The sequence below is a fragment of the Lissotriton vulgaris genome, unplaced genomic scaffold, assembly GCF_964263255.1.
Source record: "Lissotriton vulgaris unplaced genomic scaffold, aLisVul1.2 SCAFFOLD_971, whole genome shotgun sequence".
In the NCBI taxonomy this organism is placed as follows: domain Eukaryota; kingdom Metazoa; phylum Chordata; class Amphibia; order Caudata; family Salamandridae; genus Lissotriton; species Lissotriton vulgaris.
The window spans coordinates 659,287-685,822 of NW_028255350.1; the positions used below are offsets into that span (position 1 = coordinate 659,287).

General features: G+C 42.1%; 1 protein-coding gene across 1 annotated transcript; it reads right to left on the reverse strand.

Moving 5' to 3' along the window:
- Positions 1-514: 514 nt before the first annotated feature.
- LOC147659158 (interferon-induced protein with tetratricopeptide repeats 5-like) lies at positions 515-16,064 on the reverse strand. The gene is made up of 2 exons (XM_086951930.1): positions 15,938-16,064; positions 515-3,225 (listed from the first exon to the last, which is right to left on the reverse strand). Exon 2 carries the CDS (start codon positions 3,219-3,221, stop codon positions 1,935-1,937), a length of 1,287 nt encoding a protein of 428 aa, XP_086808056.1. The 5' UTR covers positions 3,222-3,225; positions 15,938-16,064; the 3' UTR covers positions 515-1,934.
- Positions 16,065-26,536: the final 10,472 nt, after the last annotated feature.

The following is a 26,536-nucleotide window of genomic DNA, read 5'->3' on the forward strand; positions in this document are numbered from 1 at the left end:
CGCCACCATCGAGAAGCCCGTGTTTCTGTTCATTTGTGCACCAAGGCAGGTGGAACTCCGGGGTCTTTGGGTGTTGTACCCTGACACCTCTGGACGGAACCAAAAAGTCCAGAACTCCACTCCCCAGCTGATCTTCCCCACTGACTGCATTCCTTCACCCCAGGCGTACCTAAAGCTTATATCATTCTCTCTATTACAGAATCTCCTTTTTGGTTCTGCAACCTCACTGCTCTGCTTGAACAGACTCTATAACCTGTGACTTTTCCAGTGAGCTGTTTCTTTCTAACATAATTCCGATTTCCAAACATCCCAAAGACTTCTTGCCTTTTTTGCTTTGTCTTAGTGTCCCCCCCAAGCCCGTCACCCCCACTGAGGTACTACTAAGAGGGCATCCGGAACACGGCAGCATTACAGCACTCTACTGGGAGAAATGAAACAGTCAAACAGGAAAGTAACAGAAAACATTTGCTGTTTGATTATAATGCTGTGAAATAAGTGGACTAGAATCGTGAAATTTCCTGTTGTAGTTTATTAGTAAATATGGAGATGTGTACATGTTTCAATTTATTTTTAATCATTTTTCATAAATAACTTTAATAGCTAAGTGGTGTGTAGTTTATTATGCTAACGTGCTTACGTTATGAATCAACGTTTTTATGTAGTATCTGTTGAATTGAATGTACCAGGCACATTAGCTTAAACTTTTAAAATAATTTTGTTTATACTATTTTACATCCTTCATGCTAAGCTTATCAGGGCATTATACTAAAACATTGTGTATATATATATAGAGAGAGAGAATTACAAACCACACCGTAGGAAAATACACTACATTCAATACATCCTCAGAAATTCACTGTGAGTTAATTTGAGTTTCCACGACTGTCATGTATGTAAGCATCCCCTTCTGTAATAATATGCAAGCATCGATATTCCCCTCCTACAACCTATTAATGTTTTAAACATGATGTAATTTCTATGTTTTATGTAATATCTGTGGGTCCTCTTCATAAAAGAACCTGGAAATGTACTCTCATTTGATTAGGCTGATGTAGTGATTGCATTTCTGACTTTTTTGATCATTTCCAAAGAATTCCTAGAGTACTTCTGGTAGCCTGTGACTGTCACATATTCACATAAGCTTTCACAGGGGTAAACCTTTTCACATACAGACATGACAAATTTAAAAACTCTGGTGTTAAATATATTCATTTATGTTTCTCCACAGGAAAAGTAATTTTCCTATGGAGATGATATATCATTTCTTGTACTCCCTCTAGTTTTGGGATGTTGCTTTCCCTTTCCAATATGTTCACCTATAGACTCCTGTCCTCAATATTCAGGGAGGGAAAAACACCAGGAGAGCACTTATAAAAGGTTTATGGATAACAGAAACCCATATCTTTATGGATGTACAGCATCTGATGAAGGTGTGTCCTTGTAGACTAGCGCGCCTGTAAGCGGATTAGCTCACAGAGAAATTTCAGGACTCTGACTTGCTAGCAGAATTTTCTGCATTACCAAATCTATTTACTAGTGCGTAATCGCATAACGCAGACTAGTGCAATTAGCCGGGACATTGACACTGCTGCCAAATTTATTGGTGCTGGTGCTGCCACAGTTGGGGTGGCTGGTTTCGGGGCTGACATTGGAACCGTTTTTGGAAGTTTAATTATTTGCTTGAGATTTACACTTATATTAATCTTTTCCCCTCTAAAGTATACCGTAAGGGTACAAATGCATTGTCCATTGGGCCCTGTGCTAGTAGCTCACACTAGACCATGTCCTCATTGTTCTAGTATTTCAGAAAACATTTGTTCTGCCCTATTTATCCAAGGTTTTGGTTTTCTTTTCCTAGGAAGTTTCCATTTAGGATTCAATTTTATGCACTTTGATCTTCTGCGGCCATAGCTAACTCTTCCTTTCTAGATCTCCTAGAGGAATCGTGAGAGATCCCTAGCCTCTTCTTTTCTGCCATCTCGCTTAAAAAAATTAACTATCTTTGACAACTCAGATTTGCATTCATCTCTGCTCTTTGAATCACTAGACATTTTAACGCCTTTTACAAATTCCTTGGCTGCATCATTTAGCAAATTTTTCTTATAGAGAAATCTCCCGAAGCTGACATGAAACTTTTGTTGACATGTCTCACTGGCATTAGGGAGTTCACTCTTTAGATAATCATATATCTCTTGCTGGTTGGTCTGTTGGTTATTCTCTCCATACATTTCTGCTAAGCCAATTTTTGCAAAGATACAAAGTGGAGCCAATTGAATGGCTCGTTTGTAAGCCTGGATCCCTGCTGCTATAGCTTTTTCTGATGACACAATCTTTGCATTTCCATTTTTTGTGAGTTGTCTCTGGTAGAAGCTGCCCAGGTCTTTAAGAAGTGGGGAATAATCTCCATCCATGGATATAGCTTGCTCTAAAATGTCATGGAATCTTTTAAAATTTTGTGGTAGAAAGACTTGTGCCACTTTTCTCAGGACCTCTGGATCGCGACTGTTGTGCAACACATCTTCTGCAAGTTCTTGTGCTTGACCGAAGTCTGAATACTTAAGCAGCTGAGCCAGGTAGGCCTTACACTCATAATTGATAGGCTCTTGATGGATGACTTCTTTAAGTTTGGAAATAGCTTTTTCTCTTTGTTCTGTGCCTGCACGGTAGTGTCTGGTCACTGCATAAAGTGCTATTGCCAGCCCAGCACTGAATTCCACATTTTGGGGGTTTTCTAACAATGCTGCCTGGAAACAGATTGCTGCCCGTTCTCCGTATCGAAAACCAATTGCTATTAGGGACCAACCAATCATTCCGCTAATCTCAGGAATAGTTGGTGAAGATTGAGAGGGATAAGAAAGAAACTGACTAATTGTGTCAGATTTGTCAAGGTATTGCTCTACCATTTCATAGTTGCACAAATGATAGTAGATCCAGGCGTAGTTACCAGAGATGACCAACTTAGACCATTTCAAGCTAGCTTGTTGACCTTCTCCCAAACACTCTTCAGCTGTCCTAAGACTTTGAAAGGCCTTCTGGCATCTTCCTTCCCGCTGGTGTATATAGGCCTGCAGTGCGTAAAAGGTGGAACGGTTGTTGTATGGTGTGTGTTGAATTCTGATGTTGAGACCTTCTTTCACGTGTTCTATATCAGTTTTGTCTTCCTCCTCTAGACTCCAGGTGAAGTGACACTGAAGCTTCTCTAGTCTCTCCTTTAAAGCCATGATTCTGCAATGAAAAGAGAGTCATAGAGAACATGTTATACATCTCTCACTTCTTAGGATCAGTCAGCTGAACTTGTCAGCTTTGCTTAATTTCTTTCCCACAACCTGTGAGCAGCATTCTTTTTTCATTCAAGTATGTGTTTGGTACTGTATGTAAGAGAGTTGGTGTTAAGAAGAAGGCTGGATTCAGTTGCTTGGGGCTGTGGCAGGTGCTGAATATTGAAACAGATGGGGGGGGGGGGGCAAACACCTGACACAATTGTATGGAGCCAGTGAGGGATATAAGTTAAAGGCAATCGAGGGGGTTAGGTGGGTGTTAGGGGCACTAAAATGTTAAAAGAAAGAAAAATATGAGCCAAATTATGCATTTTATTTTACACCTACACAATTAAATAGATCAACAATCAATTGTTTATCCGGGCATTAATAATAGAACGCTAATGGAATATTCCAAAACATCAAGCAAACTCAATCCTATCTAGAGGTGTTTGGAGGATTCATTCTGTGGGATAGACAAACATTTGGCCCAGCAAGTGCCTTACACTGCATTATAGCCCAAAGACAGGGACCAGAACACAATGTGTTGATATAATCTGTGTTTGCCAAATCGTAAAATATATGAAGAATGAATAAAACAATATGGCATTTACATATCAACACATACAAAAAACAGTTACTTCTAAAAGGGTCTTCGCACTAAGCATCTTGAAGGATCTTGCAACCTCATACATACTTTTTTGCTTAAAACAGCAACAGTCATATAGTTAAGTACTAGTGCTCTCTATTGAAAGTGTTCAAATTAAGTTATAAGGTGGTAATTGTTTTTGAAACAATTATGGGCTGGAGTCAAGGGTGTGAAGATGAGGGGAAATAACATTTCTATGGTGGTGACATCTGGCAGTAGGGGGCAATTAGTTCAAGTGGGCCCCAGTTTCCCCCACTGCAGGCATTCATGCTTCATGCCTACGTTTAAGGCTTTAACTTTTTGCAGATTTCTGGCAAACAACAGCAGTTCATGTAAAACATCTAATTTGATTAGGACTTCCCAGTGGGTGCTAATATGAATAATGATCTACTTGAAAGGGGAAAGATTGACAAATGCAGAAACACAGAGCATACCATTTCAGGGTTAAAGCATAACAGTATCCCTCAGGTTAGACATTTTTTAGAGGCACAGGTACTTAGCACTCAAGTAACAAACAAACAACATATGTCTATAGCTTTATTTGTACAGATGATGTGCCAGAAATTGTAATCACAAATTGTACTTTTTGAGAAAGTTTGATTCCTGACAAGCTACATGTATGCCAAAAAGCTCATTATTTAATGAAGATGGTTCCTGCTCAGTGAAAAATGCAGATACACTGGCCAGTCTCGCCCCTCTGAATACCTATTTGTATTTTGGTGTCTGATTTTGGTCCCTACATGGACACTGATTAGCTTTTAAAACATTGCCTTCGAAAGACACTTCTCATAAAGGTGAGTAAAGATGTGAGACCCCTCATCACCATCAATAGACTTGGCCATCTTCCTACAGTCTGTGTGGCATAGTGGGTGAAAACTGATGGACTGAAACGCAGCCTGAGTAACTGGCAACGGATATTCCACCATCACCTTTGTGTTTTCTTCATTGTGATATACTAAGTGCTATAACTATGCCAGGACATGGGCCCTATACTCCTTGTGCCACTAGACTCAAACGATACCTCTTAGACGAAGTGTAACCAGTTCAAAACTGGTGTAATGTTGCTTTCGCTATTGTTCAGAAGGGACTGGGGCTGACATTTTGGACTAGACTGTTCCTATTGGAGCATTATTAATACTAATTTGAATATATCTAGCCCGATTCTGGAAAGTATCCACCTGAATTGGAATTAACTCAAGCTTCAAAATGAAGGAATTGCAAATGACCCCTTAGTAGTATCCTAATCAGTTCACACTGGGGGTCTGATTTAGAAAAGCCAGGCAAGCCAGAAAAATGTCCTGAAATTGGGTAATCAGAGATGTTTAGCACATTTGCAAATGTCTTTACCCTCTGCACCTCCATCTCAACCTTGGTGCTTCTGCTGACATTGCAATGAAAGTGGTAAATCAGAGAACAATAGCAACTTTCTGTCTCTTGGCAGCCTGGGCAGCTTCTGTGGCATTGACACAGGGTCAGTCGAGAGTAGAAATTGAGAAGACATCAGCAGCCTACCATAAAAGTAAGCAAAGGGCCATAGTAAATAGATAGAAGGCAGCATTTTCATTGGGTCAGGACACAGTAATCCATGTGCAAAATGCAGCAGAAAGTCTTTAACCCGGACGTAGAACATAGCAAAAGTTGTTTGGCTTGTTCATAGTACAATGCAGTCACAATAGCCTTGCACTCTCCTCTGCCACTGAGACATATCAAACCTCCATCTTCTACTGTCTCGGAGCCCGTCATGTGTTACACATTTGTGACTGTTTCCCTTAGTATACCACAGTTCCATCAGCACAAATATGCACTAGATCAGCAAGCTAGAAGATGGTAGGGATAGGAGGAAAATTGATGCAAAACCATTTATACCTATGGGCCCTTAGGCCTCTAGGAATGAATGGAGTAGTTTTCCTAATAGTGATTCCCTAATTGTGATTGGGACTCTGTAGGAATCGCTATTAGGGAATCGCTTTTTTCTTACGTACCATTTTGCATTCCCGAAATAGCGATTAACTAAAATTCAATTTTTAGGGAATGCAAAATGGAACTTTGATACATTTGACCCGAAGTGTCTCCAGGGAAACTGCAGAACTGTCAAAAGGAAGTTCATTATCTGGGACACATCATTGTGAAGGGAACTAGAAAGGTGTCTCCAGAAAAAGCAAAGCTATCACGCAGATGAACTCACTATGAACAGAGAAGGAAGTCAGAATGTTTTTGGTAATGGTTGGCTACTGTAGACAGTGGAGACCAAGCTTTTCCTTAATGACGAAACCTCTACTGAGGTTGACACACAGAGATGTGTCTGATCTGATTCCATGGGACAGCAAATGTGCAAAAGCGTTTCTAGAGTTGAATGAAAAATGTTGTTGTGCCCCAACACTAGGAATGCTTTATTATTCAAAAGAATTCAAACAGTGAAAGAGATGGGTACGCTCTCTCAGTGTTGACCCAGATGCATGGAGATGCCCGAAAACCAACTGCTACTTTTGTACTGCTCTTGACCCTGTAGTTACAATTCTTCTTGATTGCTTTAAAGTGGTTGCTGCGATAAGCACTAGTCTGGAAAAGAGTGAGAACGTAGTGATGGGATACCCTTGAACTGTTATGGTCCCACACTCTATGGAGTTGTTGTAATCAAGACAGAAAACACAATGTTTAACCCACAACGGACTTACTCACTATGAACAAACAATTCTATCTTCCAAAAATACTGAGATTTGCATAGCTATATAGAGATGCACAATCCTTAACCCTTCAACACTGTTGCCTGTAAACGATGTTGATTGTGATTAAATTGAACCTGATTGCCTAGATGTCAGATACATGCACTAATCCCTGACTAGATATAAAATATGGACCCCTGATTGAGCCTGACCGTGTATTGTTTGTGGATGGCTCACCTCAGCACAAGTTGCCGAATTTATCACCCTTACCAGAGCAGGCAGTTTAACTGCACAAATGAAAGTCACCATTTTTGTAGATAGCCAGGACGAGTCTGGTGTTGTCCATGAATTTTTGTGGATTTCTGTCCTCCTCAGGCATGCCTATCAGAAATGGTGCCTCCATTATGTTGTTGTTGGAGGCTTTAAAGTTGCCAAGAGAGATTGCAGTGGTCAAATGTGCAGCTCATCAGTGTTGTAATAGATATGTTGCAATGAGGAGCAACAGATATGTAGATTCAGTTGCTAGATATTGTGCTTTACTGGCCTGCACATTCAGTGAAGAATTCACATGTGAGTCAGAAGGGGAGAGTTCTTTTAACATGTTGATGAAAGTCACTGACAAATTGAATGAGTTGAAAAGGGTGCAGGAAAATGTGTCAGCAGCAGAACAAAACAGTTTGGTAAAAGCAGGTTGTGAGAAAAATACTAACTAAATTTGGATGTCGGCTGATTGGAAACCAGTTTTACCAGACTGTCTGTTGTTTTCAATGACATGATATTACCATGGATATACACACTTAGGCAGGGATTCAATGGGAAGGCTTTCACGACAAAGTTGGTACAACCCCAGATTCCAGATGTTAACAGAGGAGAGCTGCCAGAGGTGTGTGATATGTGAACAATTGAATGCAGGAAAGACAACATGCGTCACTGTGACACACATAGGGAGATCAGGTTGTCTTTTCAATATGGTGCTGATAGATTTTATCAAAATGCCTGTTCAAAACAGGCTGAGATATATTCTGGTGTTCGTGTGCATCTTCTCAAGATGGGTGGAGGCCTACCCACCAGAAGACATGATAGTCTCACTGTAGCTAAACTGTTAATATGAGAATTAATAGCCAAGGTCAGCCTGTTTATTTCTCTTGAGTCAGATATAGAAATGCACTTCAATATTGAAGAGTTGAAAAAGATCTGCACAACCCTACTGATTGAACAAAGATTACACTGCAGTTAGAGACCAGAAGCCTCTGGTATCATAGAGCAGCTTAATGGTACCATTAAATCTACATTGGCAAAAGTCTGCACTTCAACGTCTCTAAATGAGCCAGAGGCATTTCCTTTGGAGTTGAAGAGCATTCAATGTATTCCAGACAGGAAAACGAGGTTGTCTCCCGATGAAATACTGGTTGAGCAGGGCAATGAGATTACCTGCAGTTCCTACAAATGCAACTTTGAATATTACTGACAATATTATCTTGGACTACTGCAAGGGATTGGTTGATGGTGATTCATTCTATCACTCATCAGATTTCAGCTGCAACACAAAGTCCACATCAAGAACAGTGAATGTCAAACCTAGTGATTGAGTTGTGATTAAGCAGCAAGTTCTGAAGACTTGTCTTGAACCTGGGTGCAAAGGGCCCTTCCACGTGATCCGGACTACAAATACAGCTGCTAGGTGCGCTGGTGTTCCAAAATGGATTCATGCCTCACACACCAAGAGAGTGAGTAAGCCAGAAGAAGTTCCATTGATCTAAGAACCTGAACAAAGAGCTTGGGCGACCGCACCACCAGTGGAGAGATCATCCAGACCATTGGCATCATTGTCAGTTTAACAGCAGGAAGAAGAGAGGGGTGAAAACCAGCGAGCAGAGAGGCAAGTCCAAGTACCTGAAGCAGAGATAGAATCACAGATAGCGCAATAAAAGTTGTATCTGCACAATCAATCAATCAGCATTTGTAAGGCAAAACACTTTCACCCCTAGGGGTACCTGAGCACTGTGTCTCCATTGCAGAACCAGGTCTTGAGTCTCTTTCTGAAGTCTGCCAGCTAGGGGGCAATACAGAGCTGGGGGAAGGTCGTTCCAAGTCTTGGCGTGATATAGGAGAAGGAGCAGCCACCGCAGCAGCTGCGACAGATACAGGGTCCGTGTGTGAGGGCAAGTGATGAGGAGCGCATGTCTCTAAAAAGTTGGTGGAAATTCAGTCGATGGTTGATGTAGGCAGGCTCTGGGTCTTAAAGGGCTTTGTAGGCATGCGTGTGGATCTTGAAACTGCATCACTTCTGAATGGGGGGCCAGTAGAGGTCTCCCAGGTGTGGGGAAATGTGGGTTCATTAAGGGAGGTCTAGGATGAGTCTGAGGAGCTGGGTGGAGATGCTGGCATTGGGGGCATTGCCATAATCGAGGAGGCTGGTGATGATGACATGAGTGACGGTCTTTCTTATGTTGATTGTGATCCATCTGAAGATTCTTTGGATCATGCTAAGTGTGTGGAAGTAGGAGGAGGTGACTGAATTAATACGTCATTACATGGTCAGTTTTCTGTCGAGGATGATACCGGGGTTGCGTGAGTGGCCGGTCGGTGTGGTTGTAGGTCCGAGTTCTGCAGGCCACTAGCTGTGGTCCCGTGCGGAGTTGTTCTTCTCGAAGTTCAGTACTTCAGTTTTGGCAGAGTTGAGTGGGAGGCAGTTGTCTCTCATCCATTTGGCTATGAGGGTCATAGCTTTGCAGAGGTTGGTTTTGGCGTTAGAGGGGCCCTCAGTGAGTGAGAGGATCAGTTGAGTGTTGCCTGCGTAGGTGATTATATTGAGACTGTGGGATCAGATGACATCAGTGAGGGGGATCATGTAGATGTTGAACAGGATGGGGCTGAGGGGTGATCCTTGTGATACGCCGCATGTGGATTCTTTGGGGCAGAGGTGAAGGGAGGCAGTTCCTGGAAGGAAGGAGGTGATCCATTTGAGGGCGTCTTCCTGTATGCCTATGTTGTGAAGTCTGTTGATGAGAGTATTGTGGGAGACGGTGTTGAACGCCACAGTGAGGTCAAGGTGGATCAGGGCCACAGTTTCCCTGCAGTCGAGGAGTGTTCTGATGTCGTCTGTGGCAGCAGTCAGTGTGGCCTCAGTGCTATGTTTGGCATGGAACTCATATTGTGAGGCATCCAGTAGGTGGTTTTGTTCTGGAATTCAATGAGCAGATGGTTGATGGCTTTCTGAGGTACTTTGGCTGTGTCTGTGAGCAGGGAGATCGGACAATATTTTTTGAGATCACTGGGGTCGTGGAGGCATTCTTTAGGAGGGGTCTATTGTCTGCATGTTTCTATCTGTCTGGGAAGGTTGCTGTGGAGGTGGAGGTGTTGAGGATGCTGATGAGTTGTGCGCTGACTGGATTTGTTATGAGGTTGTAGAGGTGGTGGGGGCAGGGGTTAATGGGAGCCCCAGAATGGATGGAAGACATGATGGCTGAGAAGGTCAGGGCACGAAGCGGAGACCAGGTGGTAATGATTTGGCTGAGGTTTGCTGGTTGGTTGAGGTTGTTGGGATTGAAGATGGCAATCTGGACCTTGAAATTGTTGTGGTTGTTGGTGATTTTACTGTGGAAGTAGTCTGAGAGAGTGTCGCAGAATTCTTCGGAGGGGCAGAAGAAGAGGATCCAGGTGAAGGAACCAGCACCGGATCAAGAAGAACAAATCATCAAGCAGAATAACCACAAAGCGATGAACATGGGAGTCTAAGAATGAGTTCTTCAATAGCTCGAATCCCAGAAACTATAACTGAAGAGACTGAGTCCAATGATGATAGTGGCATAGAGCCAAAAGGCCAAACTCTCAGAATATCAAAAAGAGCATGGGTGCCCTATTGCAGATACTCAGCGCCTGAATGGTAATACTACGTGGACACAGCTTTGCATTTCACTTTGGAAAACTTGTGCAACATAAATCTACTTGAGCCTCCTTGAGAATAGAGTTTTGAGAATGATTTTAAAGATTATGACAAAGAAATGAAGGAACCTTAGGCCAACAAATTGAAGAAAATTGATGAACTGTGCCTGTTATATATTTGCTATTTTAGCTTTTTGTTTTACAGAAGACCAATCTTAGAGTGAGCTGCAGATGGGTGGAGATAACATATTTGGAATAACATGGAGTAGGGTAAATGATTGTTTGTTTGTAAACTAAACTGCTGGACAAAAAGAAAAATTTAACTGCACCTAAGAAGCTACATATCAGAACATGTTACAAGCTGCTGGATTCAAGTGTACTTTGTGTGATGCAAAGAGAATGTGTTATATTAGAAATAAGTGTAAATCATTTTTGGGTTCAACTTTTGTAATAACAGTAATAATGATTACCATGGTACTAATAGGATTTTATTTAAAAACAGAGCCAGAGACCAAAGCAAAGATAGTTACTAATTCACCTACACACAATACTAAGAAAGATCCATTTAGTTACTTATTTGTCAGATTATTAAACAGATGATTTCTCCACTAATGTTTATTCTAGGTTAGTACAAGAATACACTAATGGAAAGATATGTTGACCTCAAGCACTTGGCACAGAGTTGGAGATATATACTGTAAGACAAGAGTTGAACTGTAAGTTGAATACTCATTTTCCAGGCTATTGCTCCCAAGGAGCTGATTTAAAACCCGGGTTCTCACCCACTCATAAGATGTCTCCCCCAGTCCTCTGGGACCAGACAGCTTTGAGTCCACTAGATACTGGTGTAATTTCTCTTGTACACAATGAATCAGACTGTGACCCATGAGGATTAAATCGTACAGCCCCTCATAAGTACTCACCTGGTTACCTTTAATCCAGCCACCTAGTGCCTTCACTGAGATGTCTACAAAGCCCAACCAGGACTGTGTGTTTACTTTTTGGGTTTCCCTGAACTTCCTCCCCATCCCAACTTCATCCCCAGAGCAGTCATCCTGTATTGCTCTTGGGTAAGACCAAATCTCCTGACTAGACATTTCCTCATGTGTGAGTAGGATTCTGCCTCACTCCTTTCTAGGGTCACAAGCCAATCCCTCGCAGCTACAGGGATCGATTCCCACAAGAGTGAACCCCACTATTTGGAGTGAACCCTTCTCATGCTAAGTGCCCTTTCAAATTCAGTCAGTCATTTGTTGATGTTGTCCCCTCTTCATACTTGGGAACTATCCCCTTGGAAAGCCTGGGATCAAACCCACCACTCCTAGACATCTCAGCAGCTTCCTCATTGTTGCTGCCACTATTTCTTCTCCCATCCTCCCTTGCCCACTTTTGTTAGCTAGTTTCAGATTCACCTTCTCTATAGCTATGGAAGATAAATGAGCCTGCAGTTGTCTCTCTTCAAAGGATAGCTGTGGTTCCTCCGTGGGGAGCCCTCCCTCCCTCCCTCCACCAGATTGAAGTATGAACCTGGTACTGGAAATTATGGACATGTTGTCATCATCCTCCTACTGGAAGTTGTAGTAGGGGTCAGTCTCCCCTTCCCCTTCTCTCTCTGGAGCTGGATGTGCCCAGGCCTTAAGGGACTTAATCAGTTCTGCCTTCCTTTTCTTATTAGCATTAGGGAGCTCCCTGGACCTGCACTGTACCCTGAGCTCAGCTACTCTGAGTTTTGACAGGGTAGCCGGAACAATCTCCATGGTATCCCTAGTTTTGGGTCACAAAACAACTTTGCAAGGCGGAGATAAAACAATTTAGTAAAATTAAAAATACATTTAAAACAAATAGTTCAAATTAAAAAATGTAAGAATTCAATTTTTGTTCTAAGTTAATTTAATAGATTTTGAAAGACCTTCACTGATTACTGTATGGTGTAGTTTAAACACAGGTACTATTCACACCGCTGAACATCAAATGTTGGAAGGTGGTTAATTAGGAGGTGCACAATCACAATATAAGGTCCAGTCAACGTCTCAATAAATTATTCCCTTGCTCAACCATTGGCAGCAGGCTGGCTTAACTTAGGTCACAGGTGTGTAAAGCATTTAAAAAGACCATTACATTAAATAAATAAAAAAAACACACAATAGCAATTTATAGAAATACGAAATATTTTAATGTCTAAAATGACTCCAAAATGACAAAAATACAAGGTGGGGAAATGGAGATATGATTTTTTTTAAATTAAATGTTTTTTAGTGCCTAAAATTAAAAGTGCCAACTAGGGACATCTGGTCATGCTTTAACCGGACAAAGTCAACGTTTGAGTGGCACTGTGATTGAGTGCAGGTCAGATGCATGGAGCAGGAGGCCTTGGTCAAGAGTATACCTTCCCACTTTTTCTGGATCTTTTTTCTTTTTACGTTGAGCGAGGCATCTCCAGAGACCAGTATCTAAGTCAAGAAGAGCACCTTGGTTCAGTGAGCATTCAGAGGAACAAACCTCAAATGCAGATTGGGTCACGTTTGGCGTCAAGAGGATTGAGTCTCCACGACAACTTGTGGAGCTATTCCGAAAAGTTCTCTAAACTTCTGGTACTTTTTCCAGAAGATTTATTTGTGGGTTCAAAGTGTCCAAAACACCAATCCAAGCATCTAGAACCTCTGTGATGGTCTGTAGGATGTTGGGACTATGTTTACCACAATGCGCCTAGCCAAATTCTTAAATGTTCACCGGAGGCTGTCAAGCTCGGTTCTTCTAGGTGGAGATGATGCAGGTGGAGCTCTTTTAACCTCCTGCTTTCAGGGAGCCCACTCCTTCACTTTTAGAAGCTAGGCAAATTCCTTAGAGCTGTAGTCCTACTGTGTGCAGCATGTGCAGCCATCCAGAGTACAGTCCTTTGGGGGGCAGGCCAGGGTTGCAGCAGGGCGGTTCTTCATTGTCTTGTTTCAGGCAGGGCTCTGAGTGGCTGGGCATATCTCCCCATTTGTATCCAGTGTTATTGGGTGACCCAGAAAGCACTATTTTTTCAAATTCCAAAATGGAGAAACTCTCTCTACACCATCCCACTGGTGTGGCTAAGTTTCCCTAACACTCCCCTTCTAGCCCCACTGTTAAACTAATTATTGGGGTTCCTGTCTGGCTGGGGTGGAAAGCTGTGGGGATGAGCCAGTGATCTGTCATTCCCTCCTTTAAAAACCAGTTTAGCTCCTCCACCCCCGTCTTGCCTTTTGTTCTGCAGCTGCAGTTCCCCTCCCACCAGAGGCTTCTTTTGTCTCAGCCCAGGACACCGCACGCCTCATTAAGGCAGGTTGGTTCAGCTTAGCTGAGGCTGGCCAGTCAGAAAAGACCTGCTGGAAGGCTGGATTTTGGCTCATCAGAAAAGCAATTAATATCACTTATTTTCTGTGATAGTTATAACAAATCTAACCTTGACAAGTTCTTGGATATATTCTAATTATAATATTGATACTATGAAGTATGTATTTAGCTCCCTTTTATCAATAGTAACATTTTATTAAAGTATTTACATGTTAGTCTATGGAGTCAATGTGATACAATGGGAGAAAAGAAGATGATAGTCTTTCCCTCACCAAGGCATATAAAACATATTTTATAATGTCCTTGCTTATGGTTACAAAGCGCCCCACCCCTGTGCACCTAGGAAGACCTTATGGGTAATATTTATGTAAAAATAAGGTTGTTCAAGACTTTAGAAGTACCTTTAATTAGAAAGTCGAATTTGCATATACTTTAATTTTAAAAGCTGCCTGCAAAGCAGGGCTGTCTTTAAAATGACAATAGGCAACAGAGTTGTGCCCACTTAAGTTCATCCAAGCCACTGGGCCTCTAAACCTGCATTTACTGCCATACACTATGGACTTACAGGTAGGTTGCAATTTCCAACTGTAATTATATGTCATTACCATGTACCTTTCGCACAGAGCACTGGCCCTGGGTCTGGTTAGCAGTGCCAGGGCACAATCAAAGTCAGAAAATTAGCATCTAGTATTCAAAATGGGGGCAAAAAGTGTGGGGGTGGGGGGGCACTACAAAGTGGTCTTGGTTTCTCACAGCTTTGTACTAATTCTTTGGTATCTGATTCAAAGTTAGTCCATAAAGAAGCTTAAGCAGTTTTTTTTATTTCAGAATTTCAGTCACTATATGAACTGTAGCCAACATGTGTTACGTCTATGGGTGTTTATCCCAATTACATTGTCTGGGATAGAAAAGACACACACACATCGTTTTGAACTATATCTTCACATGTTATATTTTGACATTTTGTAAAGCGCACAGCTCACTCTAGCGGGTATACAGACAGGCATTAGATGAGAGGGGACTGGGCTGGCTGAATCTGAGGTCTAGGTAAAGAGCCATGTCTTCAGTCTCTTGCGGAATCTAGGGGGTGGAGAGATGGCTCTGATGGTCAGGGGAAGTCTGAGGGGGAGGTTGTTCCAGGCTATTGTTTGGGTGTGAGATACGAGAAGGTGTAGCCACCGGCTCTGACTCTGAGGATTCAGAGTATGTCAGTGAGCAGAAGGCCAGCAGAACATAGGTTTCTGGTAGGGGATTGGAAATTGATGACGTTGTTAAGGTAAGAGAGACCCCGATTATGCACGACTTTATAACTGTTTGTGAAGAGTGTGATAATTATGTGTTTGGGGACGAGGAGACAGTGGAGCTCTTTGAGGTCTGAGATGATGTGTGTGCAAGGTGGGAGCCTGTGTGTGTGTCTGGATGCTACGTTTTATATGCATTCCATGCGTGATAACTATATTATAACCACTCCCACTGCAAGAACCATATCAAACACTATATTGTATCAGAGTATCCCAGATTAATTCAACTATGATTCTTATAACTCACAATTGTCTTTGTTAATCCAGGAACTGCAGGCATCACATCAGGAGCTAATAACTGCACACTTCTTCTGACTTGTGCTTTGTACTATGAAGGTGATATTTGTGAGGTATGAGTGCAGCCTAAGTCTGCATGAGAGATAACCTTTCCTTATTAAGCTGATTGCTCCTGGAGGAGTGCAGCATGACTGATTTTCTGCTTTACTAAGAACATTAAAGAACATTGCATATGTTGCAGCTGACATTCAGACATAGAGAGACGTAGACACGGCACTTTTTCAACAGTGTTGTGTACCTTGTACCCTGCATCAGGAAAAACTCTGTTATAAGGATAGTTTTTAGTTTGCACTGTCCTGGTGCTTCCCAGGTGACATTGATGGAAGCCTCCATATGTCAACAAAGGTGGATGTTTAAAATGCCAGCTTTGTTTTGTTGTGGTTTGAATTATTCCCTGATGCCTGCCTGGGCTGCTTACCCAGATCTTGCTGAATTTTAATGCTCCTGACTGTTCCCGTTCTTGTTTTGGAGTCCTGAAACGAGTGGAGTATCAAAGTTGAAACAGGCCTAAAGCAAGCAAGGATAATCAAGATAACATTATCTAAAAAATTAACTTTTGTAGCTTACCCCGTTTTGCAGCCGCTTTACTCTTTACCGAAGGAAGATGTATTGGCAGTGACTTGTTAAATGCGTTTTCTGAAGGTGTAGATATGTCTCAGACTTCTCCCCTTGACTCCTCCCCGTGGTTCAAAGTTGACACTTGCATAGAAGTGTCCCAATATAAATCAAAGTCACAAGGTTAATTGACTGCATTCATGGTTTCTATTCCTGAGAAACTGAAAGTGTGCATCATATGAAATGAAGGGACCTTATCTACCAAAGGACGAAGTTCAGCTCCTGTTTGTATGTGCCTGCGTTGGGTACAGTGAATTAATTTCTGAGCAATATTAGCTGCAGACAGACCAATAAATAAAAAAAATAACAGGTTATATGAATTTACTTTACATGCAGCAAGCGCAAACAGGTGCACTGGGCCACTAAAGCCTATCATGATAGAGCCGCAGACATTTGCCTGCCTTTTCAGTTGGTCGTGGCTATTTATCCAGCAGCTGGCCAAATAGTAGATTTGGTTTACTATGTGGCCGGCAGCCTTGGAAATAGCAGAAAAACATCACTATTAACCCAACAGCTCGCTAAACAGTAGTGATTATGCACTCTTTTTGCAGTGTTTGGCTGGCAGCTGCACAAATTACAAGGAAACTTCACTGTTTACCTGGTCACAGGCTAAATAGCAGAAGTTTTGCATTATTTGGCCAAACACTTCACATATTACTCAGCTGCTGGCAAGCATGTACAATTAGGCAGCAGCCATGCAACTAGCAAATAAACGTAAGTATGTGGTTGCTGGTTAAATAACAGAAATTATTTATTATTTGATCAGTAGCCTGACAAGTACCAAAGAAGTTTCAATATTGACCAGGCAGCTGGCTAAATGGTAGAAATAATGTACTGTATTGCAGGTGACCTTGCAAATAACTTGAAAATAACCGTCATTATTCTCCTGGTGGCTGGTTAAGTAGTAGAGAGTATGCAAATAGCAGAAGAACTTCACTACTTATCTGATTGTTCTCTAAACAGCTTAATGAATGTGTTATTATGCTTTATGCAGATTTCAACAGGTACTATCAGCAAACAAGGAGTGGACACAATCGGCATCCATCTCATAAAAGTTCCTAATGTAATACTATACAATTTTTAAAAAGAGGTCGCAAATTCCACACATACGTTTTGCAAATGGAATAGTATTTTGCAAACAAACACATCTACTCAGCCGGGTTTGCAAAATTACGTGCCTGATAAGTATTAATTAGTCAGTTGTCAATTAGCAACTTTCTGTGATTTGCTTTAATCACAGGGACGGTGGCCTGTAAGGGACAGCAAACCACTATCTCTATAACTGCATTCCAAAATGGCAAAGTAATTTTTTTTCAAAAGCAGCTTGTGTTCCTTAGAGAACCAGTACTGGTTTAACTTTTTTCAGTTTTGGAAAATGTCTCCCACATGAAGTTGCCAAAATGATAGCAAAAGTAAAAGGGGTCCTAAGTAGACCCCATCTTCTTTGCAAATGAATCACCAACTCAACTCGAGGGTCATTAGTTCATCAATGGTTTGCAACACCAATTGCAATCACACACTATAAAAAAAGAAATAATTTTCAAGGTGGGAAGGGGAGGGAGGAAATCCCTTTTATGAACCCTCCTATTTGCAATTCAGATACAATTGCAAATGTTCCTTTACTAGTCAAAAGAATTTTCCAAATCTTAAAAAGGGTTTTGTACATAATGATAAGCACTTTAGTTTTCCGAAACCTTGTGATTTTGTGACATGAGGCCCTTGGTGCAAAAAATGAGTTGTCGTGTGTTCCATAAATGCTCCCATTCCTGTATGTTTACCAGTAATAGTGACTAATGATAAAGATGATTTGAACCTTTGCAACATCAGTTAAGGCTGCTTACTCTTCTAAAGCTACGTACTTAATCTTACTCACAAAGCCATGGGAATTTACTAGGGTCAGATTTAGGATTACCAGAAGGCTCCACGTTATAAGAACAACTCTTTGCCTGCGACAAATCAGTGCATTCTGGAATTATTAATTCTGGTTGTTCAATTAAACAAATCAGACTAAAGCACCTAAAAACAATGATTTGTAAAAGAAAAAAAACATGAAATGGAAATGTTGTATTCCAACAACATGGTGCCATCTAATATTTAGAGCCTTTTTATCAAAATAGAAACGTTTGCACAGGGCCCCTCATTATGTGACCAACACAATATAAATGAGAGGCTTTATTCCAATCTCATGACAGAGGGAAATAAAACTATGGTCCTGATTTAGAGTTTCGAGATGGAGTTAACTCCATAAGAATGGCAGATAGCAATACCTCAGGCCTCCTAACGGACCTCCATCCCAAAAAATTTAGAGTTGTCTGTTAGCCCTGTTTACAAATCTCTACGTTGATAGGAACTCTTGTCATGGCAATTCCTGTGTATGCATGAAACGTTTGAAGGACATTACTGTCAGACATGATAGCTGGATAGCAGACCTTTAAAAATTGTTTTGTCTTTAAAAAATGTACCCCCAAATCAGGAGGTTTTTTTTAAACAAAAAATGAATAGTTCCACCCACTGGGAGTTCTTTCCTAGGGTGACTGGGTCATTATTTGTTCCTGTCCCTCACATCCAAGTGGTATTTTAAATAGGGTAGATGGTATTAAGTCCTTCCTTAAGGGCCATCAGTGGAAGTATTCCTTCTAGGAGCCATATTCAACTAATTAATTGAACTGAATGTCATTGGAATATGAATGCATTTTCCCAGTAAATTAGAGAAAGACATATAAGCATCAAAGCACAAGAAATTAAACTCAGATTTTAATCCATTGACTTCATGAGAAATAATATAAGACAAAAACATACAGAGGCATATAGTTACCTCCATTCATGTGACCTACGGATCAATCCTTTCACAGTTCCACTTTAATACTGATTTTAAAGTCTGCATGTCGATCTGCTGTGTTTGAGGTTTCAGAACTGATGTAGGGTTATTCTCTTTAAAATATGTAGCTCAGACCCAACATTTGTGTTGGGTGATGGCTCTCATAGCAGTACCAATAGTGCTGGCTCCAAGCAGGAGTATACAAAACAAGGGCACAATGAAGCCATATGATCTGAGCGCATGACTGGCTTCAATCAATCAATCAATCAATCAATAGGATTTATAAAGCATGACTAATCAACCACCAGGGTCTCCAGGCTCTGAGGTCTGGTGTTGTAGGATCTTCAGTAACCCTGGGCGTAGTTCGCGGAGTCGGACTCCGCGGAGCTACGCGAAGACGTAGTTGCACTCCGCGAACTACGCGTAGCTCCGCAAGCATGCGGAGTTGCTTGCTGGGCCCGTTCGCGCGCCGTTTTTCGTCTTCGGGAGCGCGGTGCGCGTGTTCGGGGCGTTGCCTGCATGCTCGGGATGGCTAGCGCGCTAAATTACCCCAGAGGTTTGTCCCGCCTGCTTGCGTTCCCTTATTTCCTGTTCCGGGTCACAATTAACGTGGTCGCGTTGTGCAAGACATGTTCGGGAACTCATCTTCTCGTTCGCACTACAAAAGTGCGTGATCGCGCTAAATATCGCGCAAACCTACCCATGCGGTCGCGATGGGCGCAGCCATCTTGGATCACACACTCTGGCTATGGTTTTGGGCCTACTTTTGCATCCTGTTAAAATCTCTTTAATCCTTGTCTTTTTACCCACTTTTTCTAACTTTCTTTAGTTATTACCTATTTCTCTCTGTGCCTAGGTTTATATTTTTCATTTTATTTCTACTTTTACAACTTTTCTATTGCTTTTTACTTCCTTCTTGTTCTTTTACCTTGCTTCTTCTTTCCCCTACCTTTTTGTCTTGAACTTTTAGTTTTCTTCTACCCTCCACCCAGAACCATGGTCAAGGGCGCCAGCAGCAGCGGCGGCTCAAAGGGCAAGGTGCCAGTGCCCCAAAAAACTAGGCTGCCTTGCGGCAGAATGCGCCCCCAAGGGGTGAGGCCCCGCCAACTTTTTGGGGAGGAGGAGGTGGCTGCCCTGGTTTTTTTTATCCAGCGCTACCTCCCCTTGATGTTGGCAACAGGTGGCAGGCCCGGCTCCGGCTACCAGCATATTGAGGAGCGTCTCCGGCGGTGGGTGAAGGTGCGCCGGGCAGTCTTCCGCTGCTCCGGTATCCGGCGTACCCACCACCAGCTGACCCACAGTTGGGCAGACATTTTGGACCGGGAGCAGGACCTGTTGGACCTGCTTGGCGTCGAGGTCGTGGGTCTTGGTGAGTGGCTACCCAAAAAAAAAAGTGTGTGTATAATATATCTCTATAGTAGTATAAGTATTGTTGTTGTATCTTTGTAAATCTTGGCTGAATAAGTAACGCGATGACTGGTGCTCCTAGTTACATTTCCGATGTATTCCGTTATTATATCTACTGTAATTGTATGACACTGGTCTATGCTGCGCTTCTTCATCTTCACTGACTCTTGCGTGTTCAATTTGGCGCTAGCTTTTGCTGTTTATTGGTGTGAGATTTTCTTTATTGTAGAGAACTGAAGTTAGTTAATGCTATTAATAGAGTCTTGTCCTTCCTTTGTCCGTCAGTGAAATAGCCGTTGATGGATAATTGTACGTGTTTGCAATGCATATTGTATCTTTTTTTCACAGCCTTCTCTTCTGCATGAACAATACTCCTCTGGCAATGAATGCAAAAGTTACTTTGTTCTTCTTACCTCAGCCAGGGCCGGATTTAGGCATGTTCAAGCTGTGCAACTGCACAGGGCCACCAAACGCCAGGGGCCACCCCACCAATATATATCCTTAATTTAATAATCCTCAGAGGATGGATACATATTTGCGTGGCGGCCCCTGGCAGGGATTTGGTGCCTCCGGCTCTGTTCCACTTCCAAACACCCTGACTCCCCCCTCTTCACTGGCCTCCGTGCTCCGCCCCGACCTCCTCTTCCGGGCCCCCCACCTACGCTCCCTGGCCAGGAGTCCAGGACCACCATGAGCCTATAGCCGCCCCTGCCTCAGCCCTCCATAGAACTGATGTAGTTTGTTTATTGAGTGGGTAGGGCAGCAGTAGCATTCAGTCAGTAGCAAAACAAAATATGATGCCATGAACGTACAATTTCGTGTTAGTTAGTATGCACAAAGTTAAGCATGTCTCCTCCTTGCGATCTATGCATTTTGCTGGCAAAAAATGAAAAAGAAATGGCTACTTACAGATAATTGATTGATTACCCCATTCTTGAATCTGTGGTGTTGTTCAGGTCTTACTGCCTCTGTGTTACTTAGTAATCTGCAATCAGAATGTTTATGGAACATTTGATTTGTTTTCACCAAGTACACTAGTCAGTGAATCATGCAAGGCAGTAGTCATTTGGTAGACCAATGTTTGTTTCTTTTAATGTTGTAGCAGTGGTTTTTGAAATGCTTGCTGTCTATGTTTCACAGCACTCAATGTTTTCTCTTTCTTTATTATTTCTTACATGAACCACAGAACCCAGGGGCAAGCAGAAGGCTGGGACCAAGTCGGCGGGTGAACGTGATTGTGAACCACAGGCACAGAGCTCCTCTACTGAGGATCCTGCTGCTGTCCCTAGTAAGTCCAACAGTGTTTTCTTTTGGAACAATGATATTTCCCTAACTTTCTAACGGAGCTTTTTTTCCAACCGATTAATGACATTTCACCTAACTGTTTAGTTAAGGTATCAATCTTTTCAAAAAATCTGTGATCGAATAGCGGAAGGCACAGGGTCCACTCCTGTCTTATGCTTTTTCCTCTGTAATGTCTCTTCTTTGGCAATTGACACCAACCAAGTATGCATGCAGATGTTGGTCTACTATTTTGTAAGCGTTAGTAATGAATACCACTACTACTCTTGCGGGTATTCTTCTATGCAGTGACATACATAACTATGTATGCACCCCAAAATTGGATGTTGTTGTTGATAGGCAGGTTGGACCTTACTTACTTACAGTCTTACACCTCAGTCACAGAACTCAGAGGAACCCACAATTCAATGAACGACAACCTATATGGGCTCAGTCATTGGTCAATTATTCAATTACCCCTTTCCTGAACCCCAATATGAAGATGCCAAATGCTTTTATTACACAATCCATAACCTAAGTAACCCCCTTTTTCTCACTCTCTCGTGTAAGTCTACAAGACAACAGACACTGAAAATATACTTCCGAGTCAATGTGGTACTTCAAAACCTTTATTTTGTTAGAAGTAACTAAGTAAGTAACATCAATGTTTTTAAGTTGTTCTGTCAAATACGTCAAGGGCAGGGCCACCAGAAGAAATCCAGAGTTAAAAAAGGCTCAATAAAAAGTATTCTACATTTGTACAGCTACCAGTGCACGATAGGGAAATGTGGGAAATGTCCGAGACCCCTCACCATTGAACGTATACTGGTTGCATATGCCTCTTGTTGGTAAGCTCTGCAAATCTTTGCTTCGTAGAAGTAAATCTTCTCATCTGCCGAAAGATAATGACAAAAGTGGTGCACGTTAGACAGTATGAAAACATTACATACATTTATTCAACTTTTTAGCTGTCATGCTAAAAAAAAGGTGTAACCTGAGGCTGTAAGGAAACTGGATTCCACAATCCACATTCAAAAAGTAAATACGGGCCTCTATTTTCCAAACTCTTCAGGTGTATGCTTTGAACTATCATGTGGCCTCAAAGGCGTCTCCTCGTACTGCGCAACAAGCTGTGAGGTAGCAGCATGCGCAAAACTGTAGACATGTCATTGATGTACAAAGTAAACTGGTTAGGTTACATGGTTCAGTCTAACTTTCCAAGGACTAGAGTACCAGTATAGATGAGATGAGCTTGGGTACCATACCATACCAAATAAATGCTGATATGTGTAGTGTGTTACTTACTCTGCTGTACTAGGCAATGTGGACTACTAGTGATTACGTTGTACTTAACTGTTTTGCAGAACTCCGTTCTTGGTGAACAAGTACAATGGGGGCTGTGCATCCATCTAAAAAGGTGTACTTAATTACTTATTTTTATTTTTGCAGAACCGGTACCATCCACCAGTGCCGACGGGGGCAGCGGCGCTGCAACGCCGTCAGCAGAGGCGATCCCGGAGGGGAATGGAGGACCACCAGAGGCACCTACAGCAGCACCGGCAGCAGCGGGGGAGGAGACAACAACGGTGGGCGATGGTAAGTTACATTCAATAGTGATCCGCATTACTTGGTGGGTGGGGAAAACTTCCTCACTGTACTCTGATATTTATAGTGAACTTGAAGTTCTACTGGACAATATATGACACCACTGTTCTCATTACCAAGCTTAGCAAAAGCATTACCACCGGCCAGAATTGATAAAATTAGTTATACATGCCTCTTCTATGTGACTACAACTCAGCTGTGAAAGGTTGGTGGCAGACTAAAAAAGTCTTATCCACAACATTACATGACCGCGATGGATTAACATGAGATTGATTTTAAGTATGATGAAAGGTGCAAGGAAAAAGCTCTAATCATATAATATAGAAGGATACTTTGGAATCAGCAATGCAGGTGTTTGAGAGCAGTTGGATGCGTGGGTTGTTGTGGAAGCATAGAAAGTGGAAAACACAGCTGCCTGCGTGGGTGGGAGACACATCCAATATCGGTGGTTAGTGGATAGTGGATACTAGTGTTGGCAGCGGTGTTTTGGTTAAACCCAAAGGCAAGGGAAGGAGGGGACGACTGGATGCATTCCGGGTCGTTGCTGGCGAAACACAAACCACCTAACGTTTGTTGGCGATATAAAGAATGATAGTCTCTAGAGTAGACATTTACTAGTACTAGCTGGCCACTGTTAATTAATGTTAGTTGGAGACTGTCACTTTTCCCGGAAGCACAGAGTATATGATATAAAAAAACGAGATATGAAAAAGACAGGTGTTCGTATGTGACCGTTGAAGTACACCCATGCTACCTATGTTACTAGGGCAGGCATAATGCCGTGCAAAAAAGGCAGACAGATGAGGTATATAAGGCGTAGAATGTTCAAGATAGATAAAACAACATTTTAGGTACTCAACTTGCTTGCTATTGCTACTGTACTGTGCCGCCCACTATGTGTTGGATCCATGTTGTGTTCTTGATTTGCTGGGATTTTTGATTACAACAATTCTGTCTCTTTCTTTATAGTTACTCCTTCTAAACCAACGAGGAAGGAGCTGGCAGTCCGGGCCCGTCAGCGGAAACTGCAGGCCATCGTTGAGGCCTACCGCCGGCTGGTGGCTCAGGCCGAGGAGGAGGAGGAGGAGGCGGCGGCAGCAGCTGCTGCCTCTTCCAATGCCCCGGCCCCCAAGCCTGCAGGAGTACGTCGGCGTGGTCAGGCAGCCGCCCGCCGCCAGATTTTCCCCGCATCGTTCACCCCCCCACAACAACATGGCTGCCAATGTAGGTGCCGCCAGTTCCAGCGAAAAATTCTCCTCCGGGTAGCCAGGCTGGAGGCTCAAAGCAGTCAGACTAAAAAACAAATAGAGGAGCGTGTAAAGATCCTGGTGGATCAACACTTAAAAGCCCGCCGGCTATGAGATGGACCCTGTTTGCCCCTTTTTTAATCCTTTTGTTGGTGGGTGGGAATTGGGTGTTGGGTTTTTACTTTTTCTTTACATGACATTGAGCGTGGGAATTTGGTTGGGGTTAGGGGAGGCGGGTAGGGGGACAGCTGTGGTGTAGGATTTATATATATTTTATTTTTGTATCATCTTTAGTTATATATTACATTATGTTAAAATAAACGAGACACAAAGTTATGTTAAAAAGAAAACATTTGAAGTTCATTTGCGTTTCTTGTGGGGTTGGAGGGGGGAGTGTTTCACCAAATAATGTACGTTGTGCAACCTCGCAAGGTTTAATTTGGCCATGCAGGTCGGCGGACAGTGCTTTTTAATAATAAAATATATTTCCCACATCTTTAACATGCAAACAGATAGATGCAGTAAACCCTCACCGAGTTATATTTGTAGTATTAGAAGAACGACCAGTCTGTCTTGCGTTATACCTCACTGCAAACTTATCTTACCTGTGATTGCTGATGAGATGATGATGATTTATCATGAAGTGTGGCACTGCAAGGGCTGCATTTGATTTCCAAGACAATGGCGAAGAATCTGTGGTTCAGAATCAGAACTTCTGTGATAGTAGTAGACAGACCCTGCCAGTAGCGACAAAAAGAAAGAGACAGTCATTTGCGTGACAGACAATGTGGGGGTAGTATAAGTAAGTACAGTACATTGCATGGGTGACCCAATATTGCAACTGCTAAACTGAAACAAAACAATGGTTTTGGGGACTGGAAACAAAGTGCAAGAGAAGATAAGAAGTTCAACTTTACTTGTAGTACTCACGGCAACGTCAAACTTTTCTAAATCATAATGCTTTACACTTTAAACCCAAAAAATTACGCCAATTCATTAGATGCATTCGTTGTTTGATGTTAATGGTAAATTATTTGGCGTTATACACAGAGCTTGAGTTGGGAAGCCGCAGAAGATCCTGGCCATGCCTTGTTGACATTTCACTATTGTTGCTTTGACCACATCTGCCCCAGCAAGCGCGTGATCAAATTGTTGGTGTATATTTAATGTAAGAAACATCACACCTCAATGTAACCACGCAGCCCGGGGGAAGAGGGTTAGGGATTGTTTAATGGATGGGTACGGGGGTTTTGGGAAAGGTTTGAGAAAGAAAAACAGTGCGCATGGAGATTGGAGACAACAAAAGCAAAACAATGAAGACGATGATTTATGATGTTGATCAGCTAGCTAATGATTGTAAGCAATGGACGTAAGAAAAGGACACGCTGAATATGATTCTTGGTTTCCCGCAATCCAATTGCTTGATGATGAGGATCTGTGGTAAGGAAGGATGAGAGTTGATGCTCATACTATAAAGCAGTGGGTGAACCGTGAAAGATGTCCAGCCTGAAAAAGAAAAGGCAAATACAAAAGAATGTGAAAGACCTAAACAAATTGTAATACAGTGAAGATAAAAAAAACAATACAAGAGGAGTAGTCATATGAGAGGACTTTCAGACTGAGGCGGCTTGGATACAATTTGTATAAGTCTACTAGTTGCATATCATTTTTAATGTAGAAGTACAAAAAAAGACAGGAGCCAGCACACAACAACAGGCCCACGACGACACAGGTTTGGCCGTTATACAAACTGCATTTCCCTAAAAATTTCAGAGCCACAGAAAGGTGAATGAAATTGAAAAAGCAACCTAGCATTTACAAAATTAATCAACAAAATCAATGCGTCATTCTCATTCATCAATCATACCACTATTGTACTCTACCACAGCACTGTGCACAAACATGTAGTAGCCTGGGTCTACTGTGCTGTGACTCTTATTTGTATTTATTTATTACCTTGTATTCCACTCCAAGAAACATTGTGCATCAATCAGCTCAGATCCAACCGCCTGACAGCAAAGATAAATTAAGTCCTGACTGCATCTGTAGTAGTAGGAACACAAGTGCGTAAATAATTTCTATTATTAGTAAATAACATGGAAGAATTGGCTATCACGTGAGTCTGAACTGAAGTTACTAGTATACTTCAACTCCATGCACATTAGCTCAGAGTCAGCCAAAAAATACATCCAA

Excerpts from the sequence above, each read along its gene's own strand:
- LOC147659158 (XM_086951930.1), bottom strand. The coding sequence starts at position 3,221 with ATGGCTTTAAAGGAGAGACTAGAGAAGCTTCAGTGTCACTTCACCTGG.